This window comes from Rhinoraja longicauda, chromosome 4 (genome assembly GCF_053455715.1).
Source record: "Rhinoraja longicauda isolate Sanriku21f chromosome 4, sRhiLon1.1, whole genome shotgun sequence".
In the NCBI taxonomy this organism is placed as follows: Eukaryota; Metazoa; Chordata; class Chondrichthyes; order Rajiformes; family Arhynchobatidae; genus Rhinoraja; species Rhinoraja longicauda.
The window spans coordinates 87,429,153-87,450,428 of NC_135956.1; the positions used below are offsets into that span (position 1 = coordinate 87,429,153).

General features: G+C 45.8%; 1 protein-coding gene across 4 annotated transcripts in view; it reads right to left on the minus strand.

Annotated features, from left to right (window-relative positions):
• sugct (succinyl-CoA:glutarate-CoA transferase) overlaps positions 1-21,276 on the minus strand; it is a 378,390-nt gene that overhangs the window by 330,612 nt on the left and 26,502 nt on the right. For all 4 annotated transcript variants that reach the window (XM_078398318.1, XM_078398316.1, XM_078398319.1 and 1 more), the window contains 2 exons: positions 20,238-20,288; positions 6,232-6,352 (listed from right to left, as the gene is read on the minus strand). In XM_078398318.1, coding sequence (XP_078254444.1) covers positions 6,232-6,352; positions 20,238-20,288 — 172 coding nt within the window. The remainder of the gene's footprint in view (positions 1-6,231; positions 6,353-20,237; positions 20,289-21,276) is intronic.

Here is a 21,276-nt window from a genome sequence, read left to right on the forward strand (position 1 = left end):
TCTTCAGAGATTTGCTCTGAAAATTGACCAGGCGATCTTGTGCTGTTCCTCCGGTTTGCACGTAGACAATAGACAATAGACAATAGGTGCAGGAAGAGGCCATTCGGCCCTTCGAGCCAGCACCGCCATTCAATGTGATCATGTCTGATCATTCTCAATCAGTACCCCGTTCCTGCCTTCTCCCCATACCCCCTGACTCCGCTATCCTTAAGAGCTCTATCTAGCTCTCTCTTGAATGCATTCAGAGAATTGGCCTCCACTGCCTTCTGAGGCAGAGAATTCCACAGATTCACAACTCTCTGACTGAAAATGTTTTTCCTCATCTCAGTTCTAAATGGCCTACCCCTTATTTTTAAACTGCGGCCCCTTATTCTGGACTCCCCCAACATTGGGAACATGTTTCCTGCCTCTAACGTGTCCAACCCCTTAATAATCTTATACGTTTCGATACGATCTCCTCTCATCCTTATAAGATCCTTATAAGATCTCCTCTCATCCTTACTCTGGCACTGATGTAGCCTCACTCTGGCAATGATGAAAGCCCAGGACAAGAAAGATCAATGTGGAAATGGGAAGGGCCATTAAAATGGTTAGCAACTGGGAGATCCAGCAGGTCTAAGCAGACCCAAACATAACTGTTAGGCAAGATGGTCATCCACTCTACGCTTGGTCGTGCCAAGGTAAGGCAGGCCGCGTGGAGAGCAATGAATGCCACGGATGAGATTACAGGAAGTGCCTGTGAACCTCTGCCTCACCTGGAAGGACTGCTGGACTGAGAGAATGTTGTTGTCGGGGTTGTGCAGTGTGGTTCAGGGGCCTGTTTCCGCGCTGTATCACTAAACTAAACTTATAAGATTGTTAAGGGGTTGGACACGATAGAGGCAGGAAACATGTTCCCAATGTTGGGGGAGTCCAGAACAAAGGGGCCACAGTTTAAGAATAAGGGGTAGGCCATTTAGAACTGAAATGAGGAAAATCTTTTTCAGTCAGAGAGTTGCGAATCTGTGGAATTCTCTGCCTCAGAAGGCAGTGGAGGCCAATTCTCTGAATGCATTCAAGAGAGAGCTAGATAGAGCTCTTAAGGATAGTGGAGTCAGGGGGTATGGGGAGAAGGCAGGGACGGGGTACTGATTGAGAATGATCAGCCATGATCACATTGAATGGTGGTGCTGGCTCGAAGGGCCGAATGGCCTCCTCCTGCACCTATTGCCTATAGTCTATAAACCAAAACACTAAAGTTACCACGGCCAAGGTCAGAAGGATCCATCAGGAGGGTGAACCCTTGCAAAGCGTCTGGGCCTGGTGGTGAACCTGGTCACCCTCTCAAATCGTGCACCATCCGACTGGCTGAGGTTTTTGCAGACATCTTCAACCTCTCTTCACTGACAATAGACACGAAACGCCGGAGTAACTCAGCAGGACAGGCAGCATCTCTGGAGAAAAGGAACAGGTGACGTTTTGGGGTCAAGACCCTTCATCAGACTGCGAGTCAGGGAGGGGGGGGGGGGGGGTCACCAGAGGTATGGGAAGGTACAGAACAAAGCAGAGACGATTCAGGACGGGTGCTGTCAGCCCCGCTGAGTTACTCCAGCTTTTTGCGTCTATCTGCAAAGCAAATTGTTGGAGGAGCTCAGCTGGTGAGAATCTCTACATTGGATTGTAAATGGAGTGCAGGAATCATGCTCCCTGAGGTGCAATAATTCAACGGCAACTAAGTCTTGCAACTAGAGTGGAACAGTATCCATGATTTCTGGCATTCCTTGAGGCGAGCACCTGTGTAACAGCATCTTTGGACAGTCTCAGCATCTTCACAAGTAGTGAATAAGAAAGTCCGACCACTGCCGTAGTTCTACAACCAGAGCAAGATCCTTGTAATTTTATAGTTATGCTTTCCATGTACCTTTATAATACAAAGCTACTTTGAAATATGTTGCTTTGCAGAAGACTGTGAAATTCTGCAAAATTCTGTGGAATTCTCTGCCTCAGAAGGCAGTGGAGGCCAATTCTCTGAATGCATTCAAGAGAGAGCCAGATAGAGCTCTTAAGGATAGCGGTTGTCAGGGGGTATGGGGAGAAGGCAGGAACGGGGTACTGATTGAGAATGATCAGCCATGATCACATTGAATGGCGGTGATGGCGCGAAGGGCCGAATGGCCTCCTCCTGCACCTATTGTCTATTGTCTATCTGCTGCACTTCAGTAGACTTGCATGCATCACATGCATCACATGCATCAAATACAGGAACTCGTTAAACCTCCCTGTCAGCAAATATTAGGTCACCCGGCCTGACACCTTCTCTTTGGTCTCGACCCGAAAGAGTCTGAAGAAGGGTCTCGACCCGAAACGTCACCCATTCCTTCTCTCCAGAGCGGAACACCAAGGCACATTCCTTGTATGTGCACATACTTGGCCAATAAACGTATTCATTATTATCCATTATTGTTAGAGATGCTGCCTGTCGTTTTGTATTTTGTGTAGGAAAATAACTGCCGATGCTGGTACACATCGAAGGTATCACAAAATGCTGGAGTAACTCAGCGGGACAGGCAGCATCTAGGAGAGAGGGAATGGGTGACGTTTCGGGTCAAGACCCTTCTTCAGACTAGCTTAATTCCCGGAATGGCGGGACTGTCATATGTTGAAAGACTGGAGCGACTAGGCTTGTATACACTGGGATTTAGAAGGATGAGAGGAGATCTTATCGAGACGTATAAGATTATTAAGGGGTTGGACACGTTAGAGGCAGGAAACATGTTCCCAATGTTGGGGGAGTCCAGAAACAGGGGCCACAGTTTAAGAATAAGGGGTAGGCCATTTAGAACGGAGATGAGGAAAACATTTTTCACTCAGAGAGTTGTAAATCTGTGGAATTCTCTGCCTCAGAAGGCAGTGGAGGGCAATTCTCTGAATGCATTCAAGAGAGAGCTGGATAGAGCTCTTAAGGATAGCGGAGTCAGGGGGTATGGGGAGAAGGCAGGAACGGGGTACTGATTGAGAATGATCAGCCATGATCACATTGAATGGCGGTGCTGGCTCGAAGGGCCGAATGGCCTACTCCTGCACCTATTGTCTATTGACCTGAAATGTCACCCATTCCCTCTCTCCTAGATGCTGCCCGTCCCGCTGAGTTACTCCAGCATTTTGTGTCTAGCTTCTTCTCTTTGGTTCTATTTCGATGTGTTCCTGTTTAACTTAACTCTGGTTTACATTAAGATGCTATCTAATATTTAATTTGTTAATATTTAATTAAATGGTTAATATTTTATCCAACTGAAATCATCAGTAAGCAATGTACAGGTAAATAATAAACACATTTTGATGAATGGGCCAAATGTGTGTTTCTTTTCAATCTGACAGAGCAAATCCACATTTAGCAATTTCCCAGCTTTTGCCAGCTTGCCCCTATTCTCGACAAATAATTTGCAAGGTTGTCCACTCTCTAATATAACTAGATGATTCTGGTGTTTATTTTTCCACAGAAATGAATATGAACATTACTGACTTGGAAACAGAACTATAATTATCTTACTGGAGTTTGCCAGACTATACACATTCCTAAACAGACAAAAACTGCAGATGCTGGAAATCTCATGTAAAAACAAATTATGCTGGAAATATTCACCAGGTCAAAACAACTGATGATTGAAACATTATCTCGGTTCCTCTCTCCAGAGAACTTGTCTGATCTGCTGAGTAGTAACAGTTATCTTTACATTGAAATAAACAAATACATGATTTAGATCAGACTGGAAACCTCATGACTTTACCAAATAATGATTCTGTGTCATTTCCACCCACCAACAGCCATTAAACCCGAGAATACCAAAAATCTCTTGCGCAGTATTTAAAACAAAAATTAATCTAAATTTAGTGCAAACTGAGTTTGATCCTGATCTGAGGTGATATCCCCTGGATGCTCCATTTCCATCCATTTCCATCCATTTTACAGGGCCCTCGTGAGACCACACCTAGAGTACTGTGTGTAGTTTTGGTCTCCAAATTTGAGGACGGATATTCTTGCTATTGAGGGCGTGCAGCGTAGGTTCACTAGGTTAATTCCCGTAATGGCGGGACCGTCGTATGTTGAAAGACTGGAGCGGCTGAGCTTGTATACACTGGAATTTAGAAGGATGAGAGGGGATCTTATTGAAACATATAAGATTATTAAGGGATTGGACACTCGAGAGGCAGGAAACGTGTTCCCGATGTTGGGGGAGTCCAGAACCAGGGGCCACAGTTTAAGAATAAGGGGTAGGCCATTTAGAACGGAGATGAGGAAAAACCTTTTCAGTCGGAGAGTTGTAATTCTGTGGAATTCTCTGCATCACAAGGCAGTGGAGGCCAATTCTCTGGATGCTTTCAAGAGAGAGTTAGATAGAGCTCTTAATGATAGCGGAGTCAGGGGGTATGGGGAGAGGGCAGGAACGGGGTACTGATTGTGGATGATCGGCCATGATCACATTGAATGGTGGTGCTGACTCGAAGGGCCGAATGGCCTACTCCTGCACCTATTGACTATTGTCTATAATCGCAAAGATGGGATGGTAGGCTAATTGGCAAAGTAGATTTCCTTAATGTAGGAGCGTAGCAGCAGAATGAGACCAGAGAGTCGATGTGCATGTGAAAGAGAATATTTACAGGAAAATAAATGGGGGTAGATAGTGAGGAATTGCTTCCTCCAAGTGAGAAACAATAACTAGCTGAAAAAGTCTCAGGATGAAAGGCCTGTGCTTAAGGGAGGAGACATTTGTTCGCTCAAGACTTTGCTAAATCTTTGCAAATGCAGTTTCCTCCCTCATCCCAAAGACATGGGTTAATTGGCCTCTGTAGATTGCCCCCTAGTTTACGAGGAGTGGATGAGAAAATGGGACAACGTATAATCATAATGAACGGATAATCGAGGTTGGCGTGGGCCGAAGAGCCTGTTTCCATGCTGTATCTATCTCTCAACTAAAACTAAACTATTTACAGCGGGCTACAGATACTCTGTAACCAAATATGTTCAACGTCGAGGTGGAAAGATGTTTGCGTTCCAAAGGAATCCAGAAATAATGGGAATGTGAATAAGGTCATCCCTAATATTGAATCTTGGAGCAGCCTGAAAGAGCCAAGGGTCTAATCTTTTTTTTAAACTTCTATATACTTAATGATGATGCAAGGTGCAATTAAAAAGTAATCCATTGACTGTAAAGTGCTTCTGATCATCCCAAAGTTCAGAAAAGTCCCACACACAAGCAGGTCTCCTTCTAACTGCCCAGAAAGGACAGCTGCAGAATTTTTTAAAATATTTTATTTACTCTGCGTCTATCTATAACTCTTGTTTGTTTGTTCCTGAACTACAGCCAAAACGGTGCAAGATAGCGCGACAATTTTAGGCCCACCTTACTCACCGTCGTCCTGTGCTATGGATGAAGTTTCATTCAAATCGGTGTTATATTTTTTAAGTTATTCACATTTTAAAGTTTAAATCTATCTCCTAGGGAGGGAGGGGGATGGAGGGAGGGGGGAGGGAGGGAGGAATGGGGGGGGTAGGGAAAGAGGGAGGGAAGGAGAGGGAGGGAGGGGGATAAGGGGGGTTGAGAGGGATGGAGTGGGGGGAGCGGAAGGGGGAGGGGGAAGGGGGGAGGAGGGGAGGGGGGAGGGGGGGAGGGAGGGGGGGAGGGAGGGAGGGAGGGAGGGAGGGAGGGAGGGAGGGAGGGAGGGAGGGAGGGAGGGAGGGAGGGAGGGAGGGAGGGAGGGAGGGAGGGAGGGAGGGAGGGAGGGAGGGAGGGAGGGAGGGAGGGAGGGAGGGAGGGAGGGAGGGAGGGAGGGAGGGAGGGAGGGAGGGAGGGAGGGAGGGAGGGAGGGAGGGAGGGAGGGAGGGAGGGAGGGAGGGAGGGAGGGAGGGAGGGGAGGAGCGGGGATAAGGGGGGTTGAGGGGGTTGGAATGGGGGGGTATGGGACGGGGAGAGGAGGGGAAGGGGAAGGGAGGGGGGAGGGGAAGGGGTGGTGGAGTGGGTGGAGTTAGGGAGAGGGGGAGAGGGGGAGAGGGGAGAGGGGAGAGGGGGAGAGGGGGAGAGGGGAGAGGGGGAGAGGGGGAGAGGGGGAGAGGGAGGGAGGAATGGAGGGAAGGGGGGGGTGTGGAAGGAAAGGGTGCTGTACCAATGCAGGAGAGGTTTGGACCCAACTTGGTCTATATATTTAATCTCTGTAAATATATTATCTGAAAATAACACTCAAGTAATTTCTTACCTGAAATTGAACAGTATACTATATGTGGAGCAATCTCTTCTATGTCTCTGTATCCAAGCCCCATTTCTGCTAGTTTCCCAGGAACATAATTTTCAATCAATACATCACAAACAGATGCCAACTGCAAGATACAAATCAAAGGAATGATTTTGTCATTATTACAGATTCCATCCATAAAAAGGGCCAACATCACCCTGGAACAACAATGAGAAAGACACATTTTGACTACATATTAGATAACATGAATGTGCATCAATCAACTTTAAGTATAAGAAGATAACTGCAGATGCTGGTACAAATCGAAGTTATTTATTCACAAAATGCTGGAGTAACTCAGCAGGTCAGGCAGCATCTCGGGAGAGAAGGAATGGGTGACGTTTCGGGTCGAGACCCTTCTTCAGACTGGGGACCCTTCTTTAACCTCTGAATCAATGCTGGAAGCATTACCTATGGTCTTAATACAAAACTTGGTTTGGGTTCTGAATGGGATGAAAAAGAATAAGCTGCAGACGCTCATACCACACAAAAATGGAAATGCTGGAAGAACTCAGCGAGTCAAACAGCATCTGAACTGAGAATTACTGCCCTGAAACCATGACTGGTTTTCTATTAATACAAACTAGACCAAGTGGACCCGTTGGGCCCAAACCTCACCTGCATTGGTGCAGCACCCTCTCCTTCCCCCCCCCCCCCCTCTCCCTCTCCCTCCCCCTCTCCCTCTCCCCCCCCACCCACTCCACTTGTATACCTTGACAACCTTTCTCGGAGCCCGCGACGCCATCAATCACCGGCCTACAATTGCCTGGATTCTCTCTGCTTCCCTTCCTAAATAAAAGAACATTAGCTAATCTCCAGTCCTCTGGGACCTGATCTGCGGCTGGAGAAGATGCAAAGATCTTCGTCAAGGCTCCTCCTGCGCCCCTCTCAATAACCTGGGATTCACTGCACATCCTGTATGTATGTGTATGTGACAAATAAACTTGACTTGACTTGACTTGATCTCACCAGGCCCTGAGGATTTATCCACCTTATTGCCTTTCCTGACCCCCCCAGGCCTCTTTTACTTCTTAATCTCAAACTTCCCTTGCATATTCCTTTTCTTCACACCGATCTCACTGCCCTCCATGTCCTTCTCCTTGGTGAAAACATTTGCAAGGTACTTGGTTACCACCTTTCCTACATCCCCAGACCACAAATACAAATTCCTTCCCTGATCCTTCAGCAGTCCGGTCTTCTCCCTGGATACCCCCTTGTTTTCAATATGGGTATAAAAAGCTCTCAGGTTTTAGACAATAGACAATAGGTGCAGGAGTAGGCCATTCGGCCCTACGAGCCAGCACCGCCATTCAATGTGATCATGGCTGATCATTCACAATCAGTACCCCGTTCCTGCCCTCTCCCCATATTCCCTGACTCCGCTATCTTTAAGAGCTCTATCTAGCTCTCTCTTGAATGCATCCAGAGAATTGGCCTCCGCGGCCTTGTGAGGCAGAGAATTCCGCAGATTTACAACTCTCTGACTGAAAAAGTTTTTCCTCATCTCCGTTCTAAATGGCCTACCCCTTATTCTTAAACTGTGGCCCCTGGTTCTGGACTCCGCCAACATCGGGAACATATTTCCTGCCTCTAGCGTGTCCAATCCCTTAATAATCTTATATGTTTCGATAAGATCCCCTCTCATCCTTCTATGTTCCAGTGCATACAAGCCCAGTCGCTCCAGTCTTTCAACGTACGACAGTCCCGCCATTCCGGGAATGTGGTGAATCTATTGGATTATTTTCCACAGAGGGCTGTGGAGGCCAAGTCAGTGGATATATTTAATTAGTTCTTGATTAGTCTGAATGCATTCAAGAGAAAGCTGGATAGAGCTCTTAAAGATAGCGGAGTCAGGGGGTTTGGGGAGAGGGCAGGAACGGTGTACCGATTGTGAATGATCAGCCATGATCACATTGAATGGTGGTGCTGGCTCGAAGGGCCGAATGGCCTACTCCTGCACCTATAGTCTATTGTCTATTAACCTCGTGAACCTACGCTGCACGCCTTCAAGGGTTTCTTTCGTCCGACTCGCCGAAGCCATTCGGTGACCCCCTTTCCTAATATTCCGCACAGGCCCTGTCTGATACCATCCTCTTAAACCTTACTTGCACTTCCTTTTTCTCTTTTGACCATGTTTACAATCTTGAGGAAGCTGGGGGAGGTAGGTCACTAAACGTCAATAGTATGTGGACAAGCACTTAAATTGCCTGGTGATTGAGACTGCATGCCACATGCCAATAACAGGAATTAGTATGGTTGGATATTTGGACGTATTGAAGGGTGAAATTGAAATCTCCATTTTTACGTTATACCTCTCCGACCGCTCTCTCTCTTTCATGCGCGCACATTTCCCCCACTATCCCGGCCCCCCCCCCTCCAGCCCTTCCACCCGTATCTGCCCCTGAGGCTTTAAATTTCACTCCTCTTCGATGCACCATCGAGAGCCTGCTGATGGGCTGCATTACAGTCTGGTACAGGAACTGTTCTGCCCACAGCCACAAATCACTACAGAGAGTGGTGAAGGCACACAGCATCATCAAGGACCACAGCCACCCAGCACGCTGTTCGAACTCCTTCCATCGGGCAGACGATACAAGGCCTTCTATGCCCGCACCTCCAGACTCAGGAACAGCTTCATCCCCAGGGCCATAGCTGCTATGAACCGGTCCTGCTGAGCCGGATGGCCACAACGCATAGATCAACTTGCACTTTACCCTGTCCAAAACTGTTACAACTGTTTCGTTTCGTTGGGTTGCTGCTGTCTAAATTACCTAAATTATTGCATCGTATGGGAGGCGCATTCCCAATCTCATTGTACCCCTGGGTACAATGACAATAAAGATATATTGTATTGTATTGTATTGTATGGCTGCGCGTACCACCAGACTTAAGAACAGTTTCTACCATCAGGCCATCAGGCTTCTGAACTCATACACACATTTCACATCATATATGTTGATTATTTTTAATATTGTCTTTTTACCTAATTTTTAATGTTGTCTTTTTACCTTACTAATGTCATTTTTTAATCTTATTTATCCTTGGAATATTACTGCTGAGGTGACCCGTTGTCTTGTCAAATACATTTCATTGTACCGTTGACCCTGTGCCAACCTACATATGACAAATACAATTTATTATTATTATTATTCTCTCCTTATCCTTTCGTCTCCTTTTGAACTGTAGCCAACCCCACCCCCCCCCCCCCTCAACTGTATCCACCTATTATTTGCCAGGCTTTGTCCCGCCCCTCGCCCTCCTCCCCCAGTCAAAAACGTCATCCATCCATTCCCTTCAGAGATGCTGCTTGACCCACTGAGTTACTCCAGCACTTTGCTTAGTTTAGTTTAGAGATACAGTGTGGAAAACATAGAAAATAGGTGCAGGAGTAGGCCATTCGGCCCTTCAAGCCTGCACCGCCATTCAATATGATCATGGCTGATCATCCAACTCAGTATCCCGTACCTGCCTTCTCTCCATACCCCCTGATCCCTTTAGCCACAAGGGCCACATCTAACTCCCTCTTAAATATAGCCAATGAAACAGGCCCTTCGGCCCACCGAGTCCGCACCGACCAGCGATCTCCGCACATTTACACTATCCTGCACACACGAGCGACAAATTTACATTTTATGCCAAGCAAATTAACCTGCAATAAACCTGTATGTCTTTGGGGCGTGGGAGAAAACCGGTGCGCCCGGAGAAAACCCACTCAAGTCACGGGGAGAACGTACAAACTCTGTGTAGACAGCACCCGTGGTCAGGATCGAGCCCGGGTCTCTGGTGCTGTAATTCAGCAACTATACCGCTGCGCCAAGCCTTGTGTTTTGCTCATCTTCGTTATAAGTTTACAACCATTTGGCTGGGTTCTCGTAACTTTAACATTAAAAATGTGTTTAGCAGGAAGTATAAAGCAGGTTGTACATGTTTCGGGTAGAGAAACAATAACCAACCTAACCTCCCGGTGGCTCAGCACTTCAACTTCCCCTCTCACTCCCAGTCTGACCTTCCTGTCATGGGCCTCCTCCAGTGTCATAGTGAGGCCCAGCGCAAGTTGGAGGAACAGCATCTCATATTTCGCTTGGGCTGCTTACAGCCCAGCGGTATGAACATTGACTTCTCCAACTTCAGATAGTTCCTCTGTCCCTCTCTTTCCCCTCCCCCTAGTCTTCCTGTCTCCTACCACATCCTATCTTTGTCCCGGCCCCTCCCCTGACATCAGTCTGAAGAAGGGTCTCGACCCGAAACGTCACCCATTCCTTCTCTCCAGAGATGCTGCCTGACCTGCTGAGTTACTCCAGCATTTTGTGATACCTTCGATCTGTACCAGCATCTGCAGTTATTTTCCTACACAAGCAGGTTGTACAGGTAGTTCCATTACAACAAGATAGTTGCATTCCCAAGAATCCTCGTGTTATAGAAAGATTCATTATAAAAACAATTGTGTCAATGGTACTCACTATTTTTTTAATGCAGGATTTTCACACTCCCACACTGTCCTACCCTGAACTTCCAAGGGATTGATTTTCAAAGGTGAAAGAAATGTTGCGACAAAAATCAACGAGGGAAATGTTTGATCGTTTCATATCCAGCAAAGAATGACAATTTGAACTCGGAAGTAAGCTTGCGATATAGAAACATTAGAAAATAGGTGCAGGAGGAGGCCGTTCGGCCCTTCGAGCCAGCACCGCCAATCATTGTGATCATGGCTGATCATCCAAAATCAGTAGCCCGTGCCTGCCTTCTCCCCATATCCCTTGATTCCACTAGCCCATTAGAGCTCTATCTAGCTCTCTCTAAAATCCATCCAGTGATTTGGCCTCCACTGCCCTCTGTGGCAGAGAATTCCACAAATTCACAACTCTCTAGGTGAAAAAGTTCCTTCTCACCTCAGTTTTAAATGGCCTCCCCTTTATTCTAAGACTGTGGCCCCTGGTTCTGGACTCACCCAACATTGGGAACATTTTTCCTGCATCTAGCTTGTCCAGTCCTTTTATCATTTTATATGTCTCTATAAGATCCCCTCTCATCCTTCTAAACTCCAGTGAATACAAGCCTAGTCTTTTCAATCTTTCCTCATATGACAGTCCTGCCATCCCAGGGATCAATCTCGTGAACCTCCGCTGCACTGCCTCAATTACAAGGATGCCCTTCCTCAAATTAGGAGAACAAAACTGTACAAAACTGTCCAGATGTGGTCTCACCAGGGCCCTACACAACTGCAGAAGAACCTCTTTACTCCTATACTGAAATCCTCTCGTTATGAAGGCCAATATGCCATTAGCTTTCTTCACTGCCTGCTGTACCTGCACGCCAACCTTCAGTGACTGGTGTATCGAAACAGAGAAACATAGAAAATAGGTGGAGGCCATTCGGCCCTTCGAGCCAGCACCGCCATTCATTGTGAACATGGCTGATCGTCCGCAATCAATAACCCGTGACTGCCTTCTCCCCATATCCCTTGATTCCACTGGGCCCCCAGAGCTCTATCTAACTCTCTCTTAAAGAGAGTAGGGAAAGAGAGAGTACAAGGACACCCAGGTCTCGCTGCACCTCCCCCTTACCTAACCTGACACCATTGAGATAATAATCTGCCTCCTTGTTTTTGCCGCCAAAGTGGATAACCTCACATGTATCTACATGTTCATGATGGGAAGACAACAGAAAGAGTCTGCTGGCAGCTGAGGTGTCAGAATGGAAAATCAGAGGCATATGTCAGTCTCTTGACATGTAGAATTATGCCCATGGTAGGATTCTGTTCTGCTCCAGCTCAGATCCAAACTGGAATACCAAAGCAACAGTAGCAAGATTGCTGAGCTTGAAAGTGTGCACTACTGGTGTTAGGTATTTATTCACAAAATGCTGGAGTAACTCAGCGGGTCAGGCAGCATCTCAGGAGAGAAGGAATGGGCAACGTTTCGGGTCGAGACCCTTCTTCAGACTGATGCCGGGGGGGCAGGTCAAAGGAAGGATATAGGTGGAGACAGGAAGATAGAGGGAGAACTGGGAAGGGGGAGGGGAAGAGAGGCACAGAGAAATTATCTAAAGTTGGAGAAGTCGATGTTCATACCACTGGGCTGCAAGCTGCCCAGGCGAAATATGAGGTGCTGTTCCTCCAATTTCCGGTGGGCCTCACTATGGCACTGGAGGAGGCCCATGACAGAAAGCTCTCCTGAGATGCTGCCTGACCTGCTGAGTTATTCCAGCATTTTGTGAATAAATACCTTCGATTTGTACCAGCATCTGCAGTTATTTTCTCATACTACTAGTCTTAGGAACAGTTTCTTCCCCTCTGTTATCAGCTTCCAAACATTTTTTTCATTAGCTAAGGTATGATCCGATTCTCCTCTACCTCATTGTGGACATTGGACTGTGTCCCTGGAACTGCCGTGCCACAATGCCGAGAACTACACCCATCAGCCAGAACATTATGACCTGATGAGCCAAAACATTATGACCACCTGCCTAATTATGCTGTTGGCCCTCCGTGTGCAGCCCCATATGCAGCAGGGTGCGATGCACTATGTATTGTGACACATTCCTCCCGTGACCACCATTAAAATTTTCTGTGACTTGTGCCACAGTAGACCTTCCTGTCGGTTCAGACCAGACGGGATAGCCTTTGTTGCCCTCGCGCATCGAAGAGCCTTGGGTGCCCAACACCCTGTCGCCGGTTTGTGGTTTGTCCCTCCTCGGACCACTGTCGGTCGGTACTCACCACTGCTGACCGGGAGCACCCCACAAGCCTTGCCGTTTCAGAGATGCTCTGACCCAGTCGTCTGGCCAGAACAATTTGGCCCTTGTCAAAGTCGCTCAGGTCTTTACTCCTGCCCATTTCTCCTGCATCCAACACATCAACTTCAAGAACTGACTGTCTAATATATCCCATCCCTTGACAGGTGCCATTGTAACAAGATAATCAATGTTATTCACTTCGCCTGTCAGTGGTCATAATGTTTTGGCTGTTCGGTGTATATGCTGCACTCTATGTTTCGCTTCGCTCTACCTATTGTACTTGAGTTTGGCTTGATTATATTTATGTATGGTATTAACTGATTTTTGATTAGATAATATGTAAAACATAGCTTTTCTCTGCACTCGGTACATGTGATAATAAACCTAAACCTGGACAAAGCAGATGGAGGAATCGAGTGACGAAACGTCACGCTTCTTACCACAATCGGACTGCTAAGGAGACGTCAACCATTAAACTGGTAAATGTGACAAAAGAATTCAACATCAACTCCAGCAGCAAAGATAGTGGAAAGCAAAAGTCTTCAGATAATTGTCAGAACATAGTTTCTCAGTCGGAAGAAGAGTCTTGGCCTGAAATGTCACCTATTCCATTCCTCCAGAGATTCTGTCTGACCCGCTGAGTTGCTCCAGCTTTTTGTGTCTATCTTTGGTTTAAACCAACATCTACAGTTCCTTCCTACACATAGATCAGAAGGTGTTATACGCTGCAGGAGTGGACATACCCGAGTAATCTACAGTAAAGTTTTGTGAGAGTGTAGCCAATGATAAACCAGCATAAGGCAAGGCAAAGCAAGTTTATTTACATAGCATATTTCAGCGACAAGGCAATTCAAAGTGCTTTACATAAAACATTAAAGAGCAATTAAAAGCAATTAAAAATAGTCATTAAAGAGAATAGAAAATAAAAACAAGCTAAAATAGAATAAGGCAGGTATAATAAACAAGAATAAAAGTTACAGTGCAGTGTAAGCATAAGGTAAACGGCAAAGACTACAGCAATGTGGGAACTCGTCACTGAGTGAAACTTTTTGTTGATTTTGTGATAGCACAGATGTACATTGTTAAACTGAAAACCTAAGTTGAAACTTTATGCCATAAGTGCGGCACGGTGGCGCAGCTGGTAGAGTTGCTGCTTACAGCAGTTACAGCGCCAGAGACCCAGGTTCGATCCTGACTACGGGTGCTGTCTGCACAGCGTTTGTACGTTCTCCCCGTGACCTGCGTGGGTTTTCTCCGAGATCTTCGGTTTCCTCCACACTCCAAAGATGGACAGGTTTGTAGGTTAATTTGCTTGGTATAAATGTAATTTGTCCCTAGTGCGTGTAGGATAGTGCTAGTGTGCGGGGGTCGCTGGTCGGCGCGGACTCGGTGGGCCGAAGGGCCTGTTTCTGCGCTGTATCTCTAAATTAAACTAAACTAAACCGCAGGAGCTGAAGCTGAAAAGTAGAAAGGGAGAGTCTAGACATTAATGTTTACATGTTGGGTTTATTGAAAGACTGGGATCGAGACACCATATCGTATTGAATGCTGAATGGAGTCAGAATACTCAGAAACAAATATAAAAGGCTGCCAGAGTTGCAGCGCCATCTAGTGCCCTCTCATGATAGTGCGGTAAGTATCAAGCATTGAGGTCAGCTCGTACTGCCGAGATGGTGAATCACTAATGAATAGACAATACACAATAGGTGCAGGAGTAGGCCATTCGGCTCTTTGGGTCAGCACTGCCATTCAATGTGATCATGGCTGATCATTCACAATCAGTACCCCGTTCCTGCCTTCTCCCCATACCCCCTGACTCCGCTATCAATAAGAGCTCTATCTAACTCTCTCTTGAAAGCATCCAGAGAATTGGCCTCCACTGCCTTCTGAGGCAGAGAATTCCACAGATTTACAACTCTCTGAGTGAAAAGGTTTTTCCTCATCTCCGTTCTAAATGGCCTACCCCTTATTCTTAAATTGTGGCCCCTGGTTCTGGACTCCCCCAACATTGGGAATATGTTTCCTGCCCCTTGATTGATTGATTTCCTGATTATTGACCAAGTGTATCATAGAGTGATACACTCATAAAGTGATACATTCCACCAATATTCATTTATTAATGGCAGCATAACAAAATCAGCTTCTCCTGGAGTCCAAAAGGAAGCACAATATTGCAGAAATTCCAATCAAAGGACCTGTATTATATTGCAAGTGGTGCAGGGATTTGTTCTCCACTGGAGGGAAATGACTGCAAGAGCTTAAGCTAAGCATAAATATTTCTAGAAAAGCAAAATTCTGCAGTCGCTGCAAATCTGAAATAAAAACAGAGAATACCAGAAATTGCACGTTAAGCTGTAAATACAGAGAGAAAAAAAAGTGTTACAGTTTCACCTTTTATCACAGTTGGAACTAATTGAGCATAAAGAGATTTTAAGATTCAAGGAAATGGGGGGAGGGAGAGAAAAAAATGACATGGCAAGTCCCACGTTACAGTAAAAGGAGAAGAAAATGCCCGACAAAAATGTGACACCATAATATAGCAGAAGCATGACAAAAGATGAAAGTGCAGAATTTTTAATACCTAAAATTACCACAAACAAATTTGGAAGAAAGGTTGGAAATCTGAAAGAAAAATTCTGGACATAAAAGTTATCTGAAATTTTGAACTCAATATTGAGTGCGGAAGGCTTGCAGCAAGCCTAGTCAGAAGCTACCACTATCTTATTATTTCATATTTCATATTTCAGATACAGCGCGGAAACAGGCCTATTCGGCCCACCAAGTCCGCGCCGCCCAGCGATCCCCGCACATTAACACTATCCTACACACACTAGGGACAATTTTTACATATACCCAGTCAATTAACCTGCATACCTGTACGTCTTTGGAGTGTGGGAGGAAACCGAAGATCTCGGAGAAAACCCACGCAGGTCACGGGGAGAACGTACAAACTCCGTACAGTACAGCACCCGTAGTCAGGATCGAACCTGAGTCTCCGGCGCTGCATTCGCTGTAAGGCAGCAACTCTACCGCTGCGCCACCGTGCGGCCCGTTTAACGTATTAACATTGCATCTCTTATCGTCCTGTCAGATGGAACACATTTTATATTCATGCCCAAGGCTCAATGCACTGATCTCTTTAATGACAAATTAGGTCTGATATCTATGTACTAAAACTCTGGTTCGTTTGTTTGTTTGTTCCTTAACTGCAGCCAAAACGGCACACGATAGCGCGACAATTTTAGGCCCACCTTACTCACCGTCGTCCTTTTGGTGCTAATGGAAGACGTTTCATTGAAATCGGTGTTATATTTTAAAAGTTATTCACATTTTAGTTTAGATCTATCTCCTAGGGAGGGAGGGAGGAGGGAGGGGAGAGGAAGCGAGGGAGGGGGGAGAGGAGGGAGGATAAGGGGGTTTGAGGGGAATGGAGTGGGGGGAGGGGAAGGGGGAGGGGTAAGAGGAGGGGAGGGGGAGGAGAGGGAGGGGGAGAGGGGAAGAGGGGGAGAGAGGGGCGAGAGGGGTGGGAGGGAGGGGGGAGGGGGAGAGGGGAAGGGGGGAGTAGAGGGGGTTGCACCATTACAGGAGAGGTTTGGGCCCAACGTGTCCTCTTGGTCTAGTTTATCTTTAAAATGCCATTGAAATCTATTGTCATGGTAACAACAATATTGGAGAGGGTAAATCACACCATCGCAACAAAACACAAATAAACAATAACCAAATAAGTAATAGTATACACATGAACAAAAAGCTCTTGCAAATGCTTTCACTTATTTTAGAACTTTGAGTTCCACTTATTTTGTTAATTTACGAAACAAAAATGCACAAAACCTTTAAAGTGCACATGTATAATTGCATAAATATGAGTATTGAAATCCCATACTTCACAATGGTATTTGTTACACAGATTTATCCATCAACAATGCAATTAGTTGCATCTGGATTTCCAATGAGCAACAGACCAAAAAGTATTGGAAAGTGACTGAAACGCAATGCTAATGTAGACACAAAATGCTGGAGTAACTCAGCGGGTCAGGCAGCAGCTTCTCAGGAGAGAAGGAATGGGTGACGTTTCGGGTCGAGACCCTTCTTCAGGGTCTCGACCCGAAACGTCACCCACTCCTTCTCTCCTGAGATGATGCTGCCTGACCCGCTGAGTTACTCCAGCACTTTGTGTCTACCTTCAATTTGAACCAGCATCTGCAGTTATTTTCCTACGAAACTCAATGTTAATGTCACTTGTGGTCTCCTCGGTTGGGTTGGCAGGGTAGGAGCAGCGGAAATACCCAAAACCCACGGCAAGTTCTCACAATAACAAACTTAAGACCACACAAAGCCTAGTGATAATTAATTAGCACTGTTTAATTTTTCACTTGGCACGATTTATCCAGTTTTCTTACATTGTCCTCAATGTTTTTATTGTTATGCTAACTAATATTTCAGTAATTCATAGAAACATAGAAAATAGGTGCAGGAGGAGGCCATTCGGCCCTTCAAGCCAGCACTGCCATTCATTGTGATCATGGCTGATCATCCACAATCAGTAACCTGTGCCTGCCTTCTCCCCATATCCCTTGATTCCACGAGCCCCCAAAGCTCTATCTTTGGAATTGGCTTCATGAGCCAATTCCTCAGAATAATTTGATGGAGGCTTCACACATTATAACAGATTGAAATTAGAGTTTAAAATATGACATCGGTTTGCTTTCTCCCCCTCACAAGCCTCAAGCCCGTGTCATTCGAAAATGGTGTAGAAATAGTCATTGGTCCAACTAACCGTAAAAGTTAGCGACAAACTTAAATGCACTCGTTCCCTCTTTTGACATGACAACCAAATCTATTAAAGTACTACCCTGGAATTCAAGACATGCATGACCGAGCTGTGGACCTGTGGAAAAGAACAAGCCAGGGTCCCTTTGACGTACAAATTCGAAGGAGAAAATGTTGGATTGGACACACCCTCAGAAAACCTGCCACAAACATCACCCGGTAAGCCCTGAAATGGAACCCCTAAGGAAAAAGGAAAAGAGGTCGCCCCCAGGAACAGCTGGAGAAGAGGTATCCAGGCAGAAATATCTGGGAGTGGGCTCAACTGGGGAGATCACGAAAGAACCGCCAACAACCGAGTGAGGTGGAGGACATTTGTCAATGGCCTATGCTCCCTAGAGGAGCCATGGGCTTAAGAAGAAGAAGATGACTGAGCAACTCATGCCAACTGAGGAAGACACTCAGTCCATTGGGACAATGCCACCTTCAGTCTCACTCCCCTTTTACTGTTTTCACAAAACCTCTAAAGGAAAAGATGTTGACGGAAAAATAAATACAGCTGTTGGTTTCCACCTCTAGGTGGCAGCCTTGAGTACAGACACATGCAAACTCTTGTAGGAAACTAACTGCAGATTTTAGATTTAGATTTAGGGATACAGCGCGGAAACAGGCCCTTCAGCCCACCGAGTCCGCGCAGCCCAGCGATGCCCGCACATTAACACTATCCAACACACACTAGGGACAATTTTTACATTTACCCAGTCAATTAACCTACATACCTGTACGTCTTTGGAGTGTGGGAGGAAACGGAAGATCTCGGAGAAAACCCATGCAGGTCACGAGGAGAACGTACAAACTCCGTACAGACGGCGCCCGTAGTCAGGATCGAACCCGAGTCTCCGGCACTGCATTCGCTGTAAGGCAGCAACTCTACCGCTGTGCCGCCCTGCAAACCAATCTCCCGTGTGGGACCTTATCAAAGGCTTTCTGAAGGTCTAGATACACTACATCCACTGGCTCCCCTTCATCCATTTTACTTGTCACATCCTCAAAAAATTTCTACCGCTGCGCCACCGGTTATGAGATATAGGGACATGCACATCGAGTATGTGTATGTGACAAATAAATTTGACTTGACTTGACTTGAGGGGGTTGATGAGGCCAAGATGAGCAGTGATCTTATTGAGGTGTATAAGATCATGAAGGGAATAGACATGGTAAATGCATGGAGCCCATTCACCCAGAGTCAAGAACCAGAGGTGCTAGAGGAAAGATTTCACAGCCACCTGAGGGGCAACCTTTTCACACAAAGGGTGGTGTGTGTGTGTGTGTGTGTGTGTGTGTGTGTGTGTGTGTGTGTGTGTGTGTGTGTGTGTGTGAGTGTGTGTGTGTGTGTGTGTGTGTGTGTGTGTGTGTGGAACGAGCTGTTGAGGAGGTAGTTGAGGCACATACTATCACCAAAGATAATAGAGCAGAGCAAGATAGACCACTCGACCCTAAAAACCGTAGTATGTCACGGCGCCAATTTAGTAGGCAGAAACTTGCAGAAACATTTAAAAATAAAAATAACAAAAATCTGTGAATTGATAGATGAGATATATTCTGCACTTTAATGGTATCATCACACATACTGTCCCCCCAAAACACTGATTACACTGCGAGAGGCAGAGTGAACGACGGGTTTTGCCTACTAAAATGGCGGCTGTTCCGCTCTTTTGCGTGCTACACTTCAGTACAGGCGATTTCGACGGAGTGGTTCATCTTGCTCCTCTAGTGTCTTTGCTATCACTACTTTTGAAAAGATATTGGGACAGGTACATGGATAGGAAAGATTTAGAAGGATATGGGCCAAACAGAGGCAGGTAGGACCAGTATATATGACACATCTTGGTTTGTGTGGGCAAGTTGCGCCAAAGGGGCTGTTTCCATGGTGTATAACTTTATGACTCTCGCTTAGAACATAAGTCCCCTTGTTTACGATTCCCCAACCCTGGGTAAAATACTCTGTGCATTCATCTTATCTATTCCCCTCATGATTTTAAACACTTCTATAAGATCACTCCTCAGCCTTTTGCACAGCAAGGTGTAGTCATGGCCTGCCCAACCTCTCCCTATACTTAAGCCCCTCAGGTCCTGGCGACATCCTTGTAAATCTTCTGTTCATCACTCCCACCTATAGTTTTTGCTTCACTCTACTCCACACACACACACACACACACACACACCTATACTCTGTAGGTTAAAAAGTTTCTCTCCTCTTCCCCTTTCTGACAAAGGGTCTTCGACCTGAGGCCTTGACTCTGTTTCTCTTTCCATGGATGCAGCCTGACTTGCTAAGTAGTATTTTCAGTGCTCTTCGAGCTTCATCCCACCATCTCTCCCTCCCCCTCTCCACGCGTAAACCCAATAAAAATAATTTTATATCAAGAAACATTTTGAAACAAAAAATCTATTTAAAAATGACTTACATCTTTTATTATACGGACCCCATGAGAGCTCTTCAGGTTTACTGCTATACTCTGTAAAGAATAAAAAGCACTTGGTTCAGAAGAGATTATACTAAACATTTTTTATTTCACAAAATGCTGGAGTAACTCAGCCGGTCAGGCAGCATCTCATGAGAGAAGGAATGGGTGAAGTTTCCCCAACATTGGGAACATGTTTCCTGCCACTAACGTGTCCAACCCCTTAATAATCTTATATGACCGCACCTGGAGTACTGTGTACAGTTTTGGTCTCCAAATTTGAGGAAGGATATTCTTGCTATTGAGGGTGTGCAGCATAGGTTTACTAGGTTAATTCCCGGAATGGCGGGACTGTCATATGTTGAAAGACTGGAGCGACTAGGCTTGTTAACACTGGAATTTAGAAGGATGAGAGGAGATCTTATCGAAACGTATAAGATTATTAAGGGGTTGGACACGTTAGAGGCAGGAAACATGTTCCCGATGTTGGGGGAGTCCAGAACAAGGGGCCACAGTTTAAGAATAAGGGATAGGCCATTTAGAACTGAGATGAGGAAAAACTTTTTCAGTCAGAGAGTTGTGAATCTGTGGAATTCTCTGCCTCAGAAGGCAGTGGAGGCCAATTCTCTGAATGCATTCAAGAGAGAGCTAGATAGAGCTCTTAAGGATAGCGGAGTCAGGGGGTATGGGGAGAAGGAAGGAACGGGGTACTGATTGAGAATGATCAGCCATGATCACATTGAATGGCGGTGCTGGCTCGAAGGGTCGAAGGGCCGAATGGCCTCCTCCTGCACCTATTGTTTATTGTCTATTGAATATTCCCTTTGGTGGAGGAGACAAAATAAAAAGTCAGTGCTACAAAATAATAATAATAAGACAATTAAGAGTAAATTGAAATGCACTCCCTGCAAATGTGATGATAACAAACCCATAATGGCCATAAGGAAATGGAAAATATATGCTGACAAATTATTTTGCACAGACTAGATGATAGAACTAGGGAGTTACTCTGCAGGGGAGTTGTTATCAACATGATGGGCTG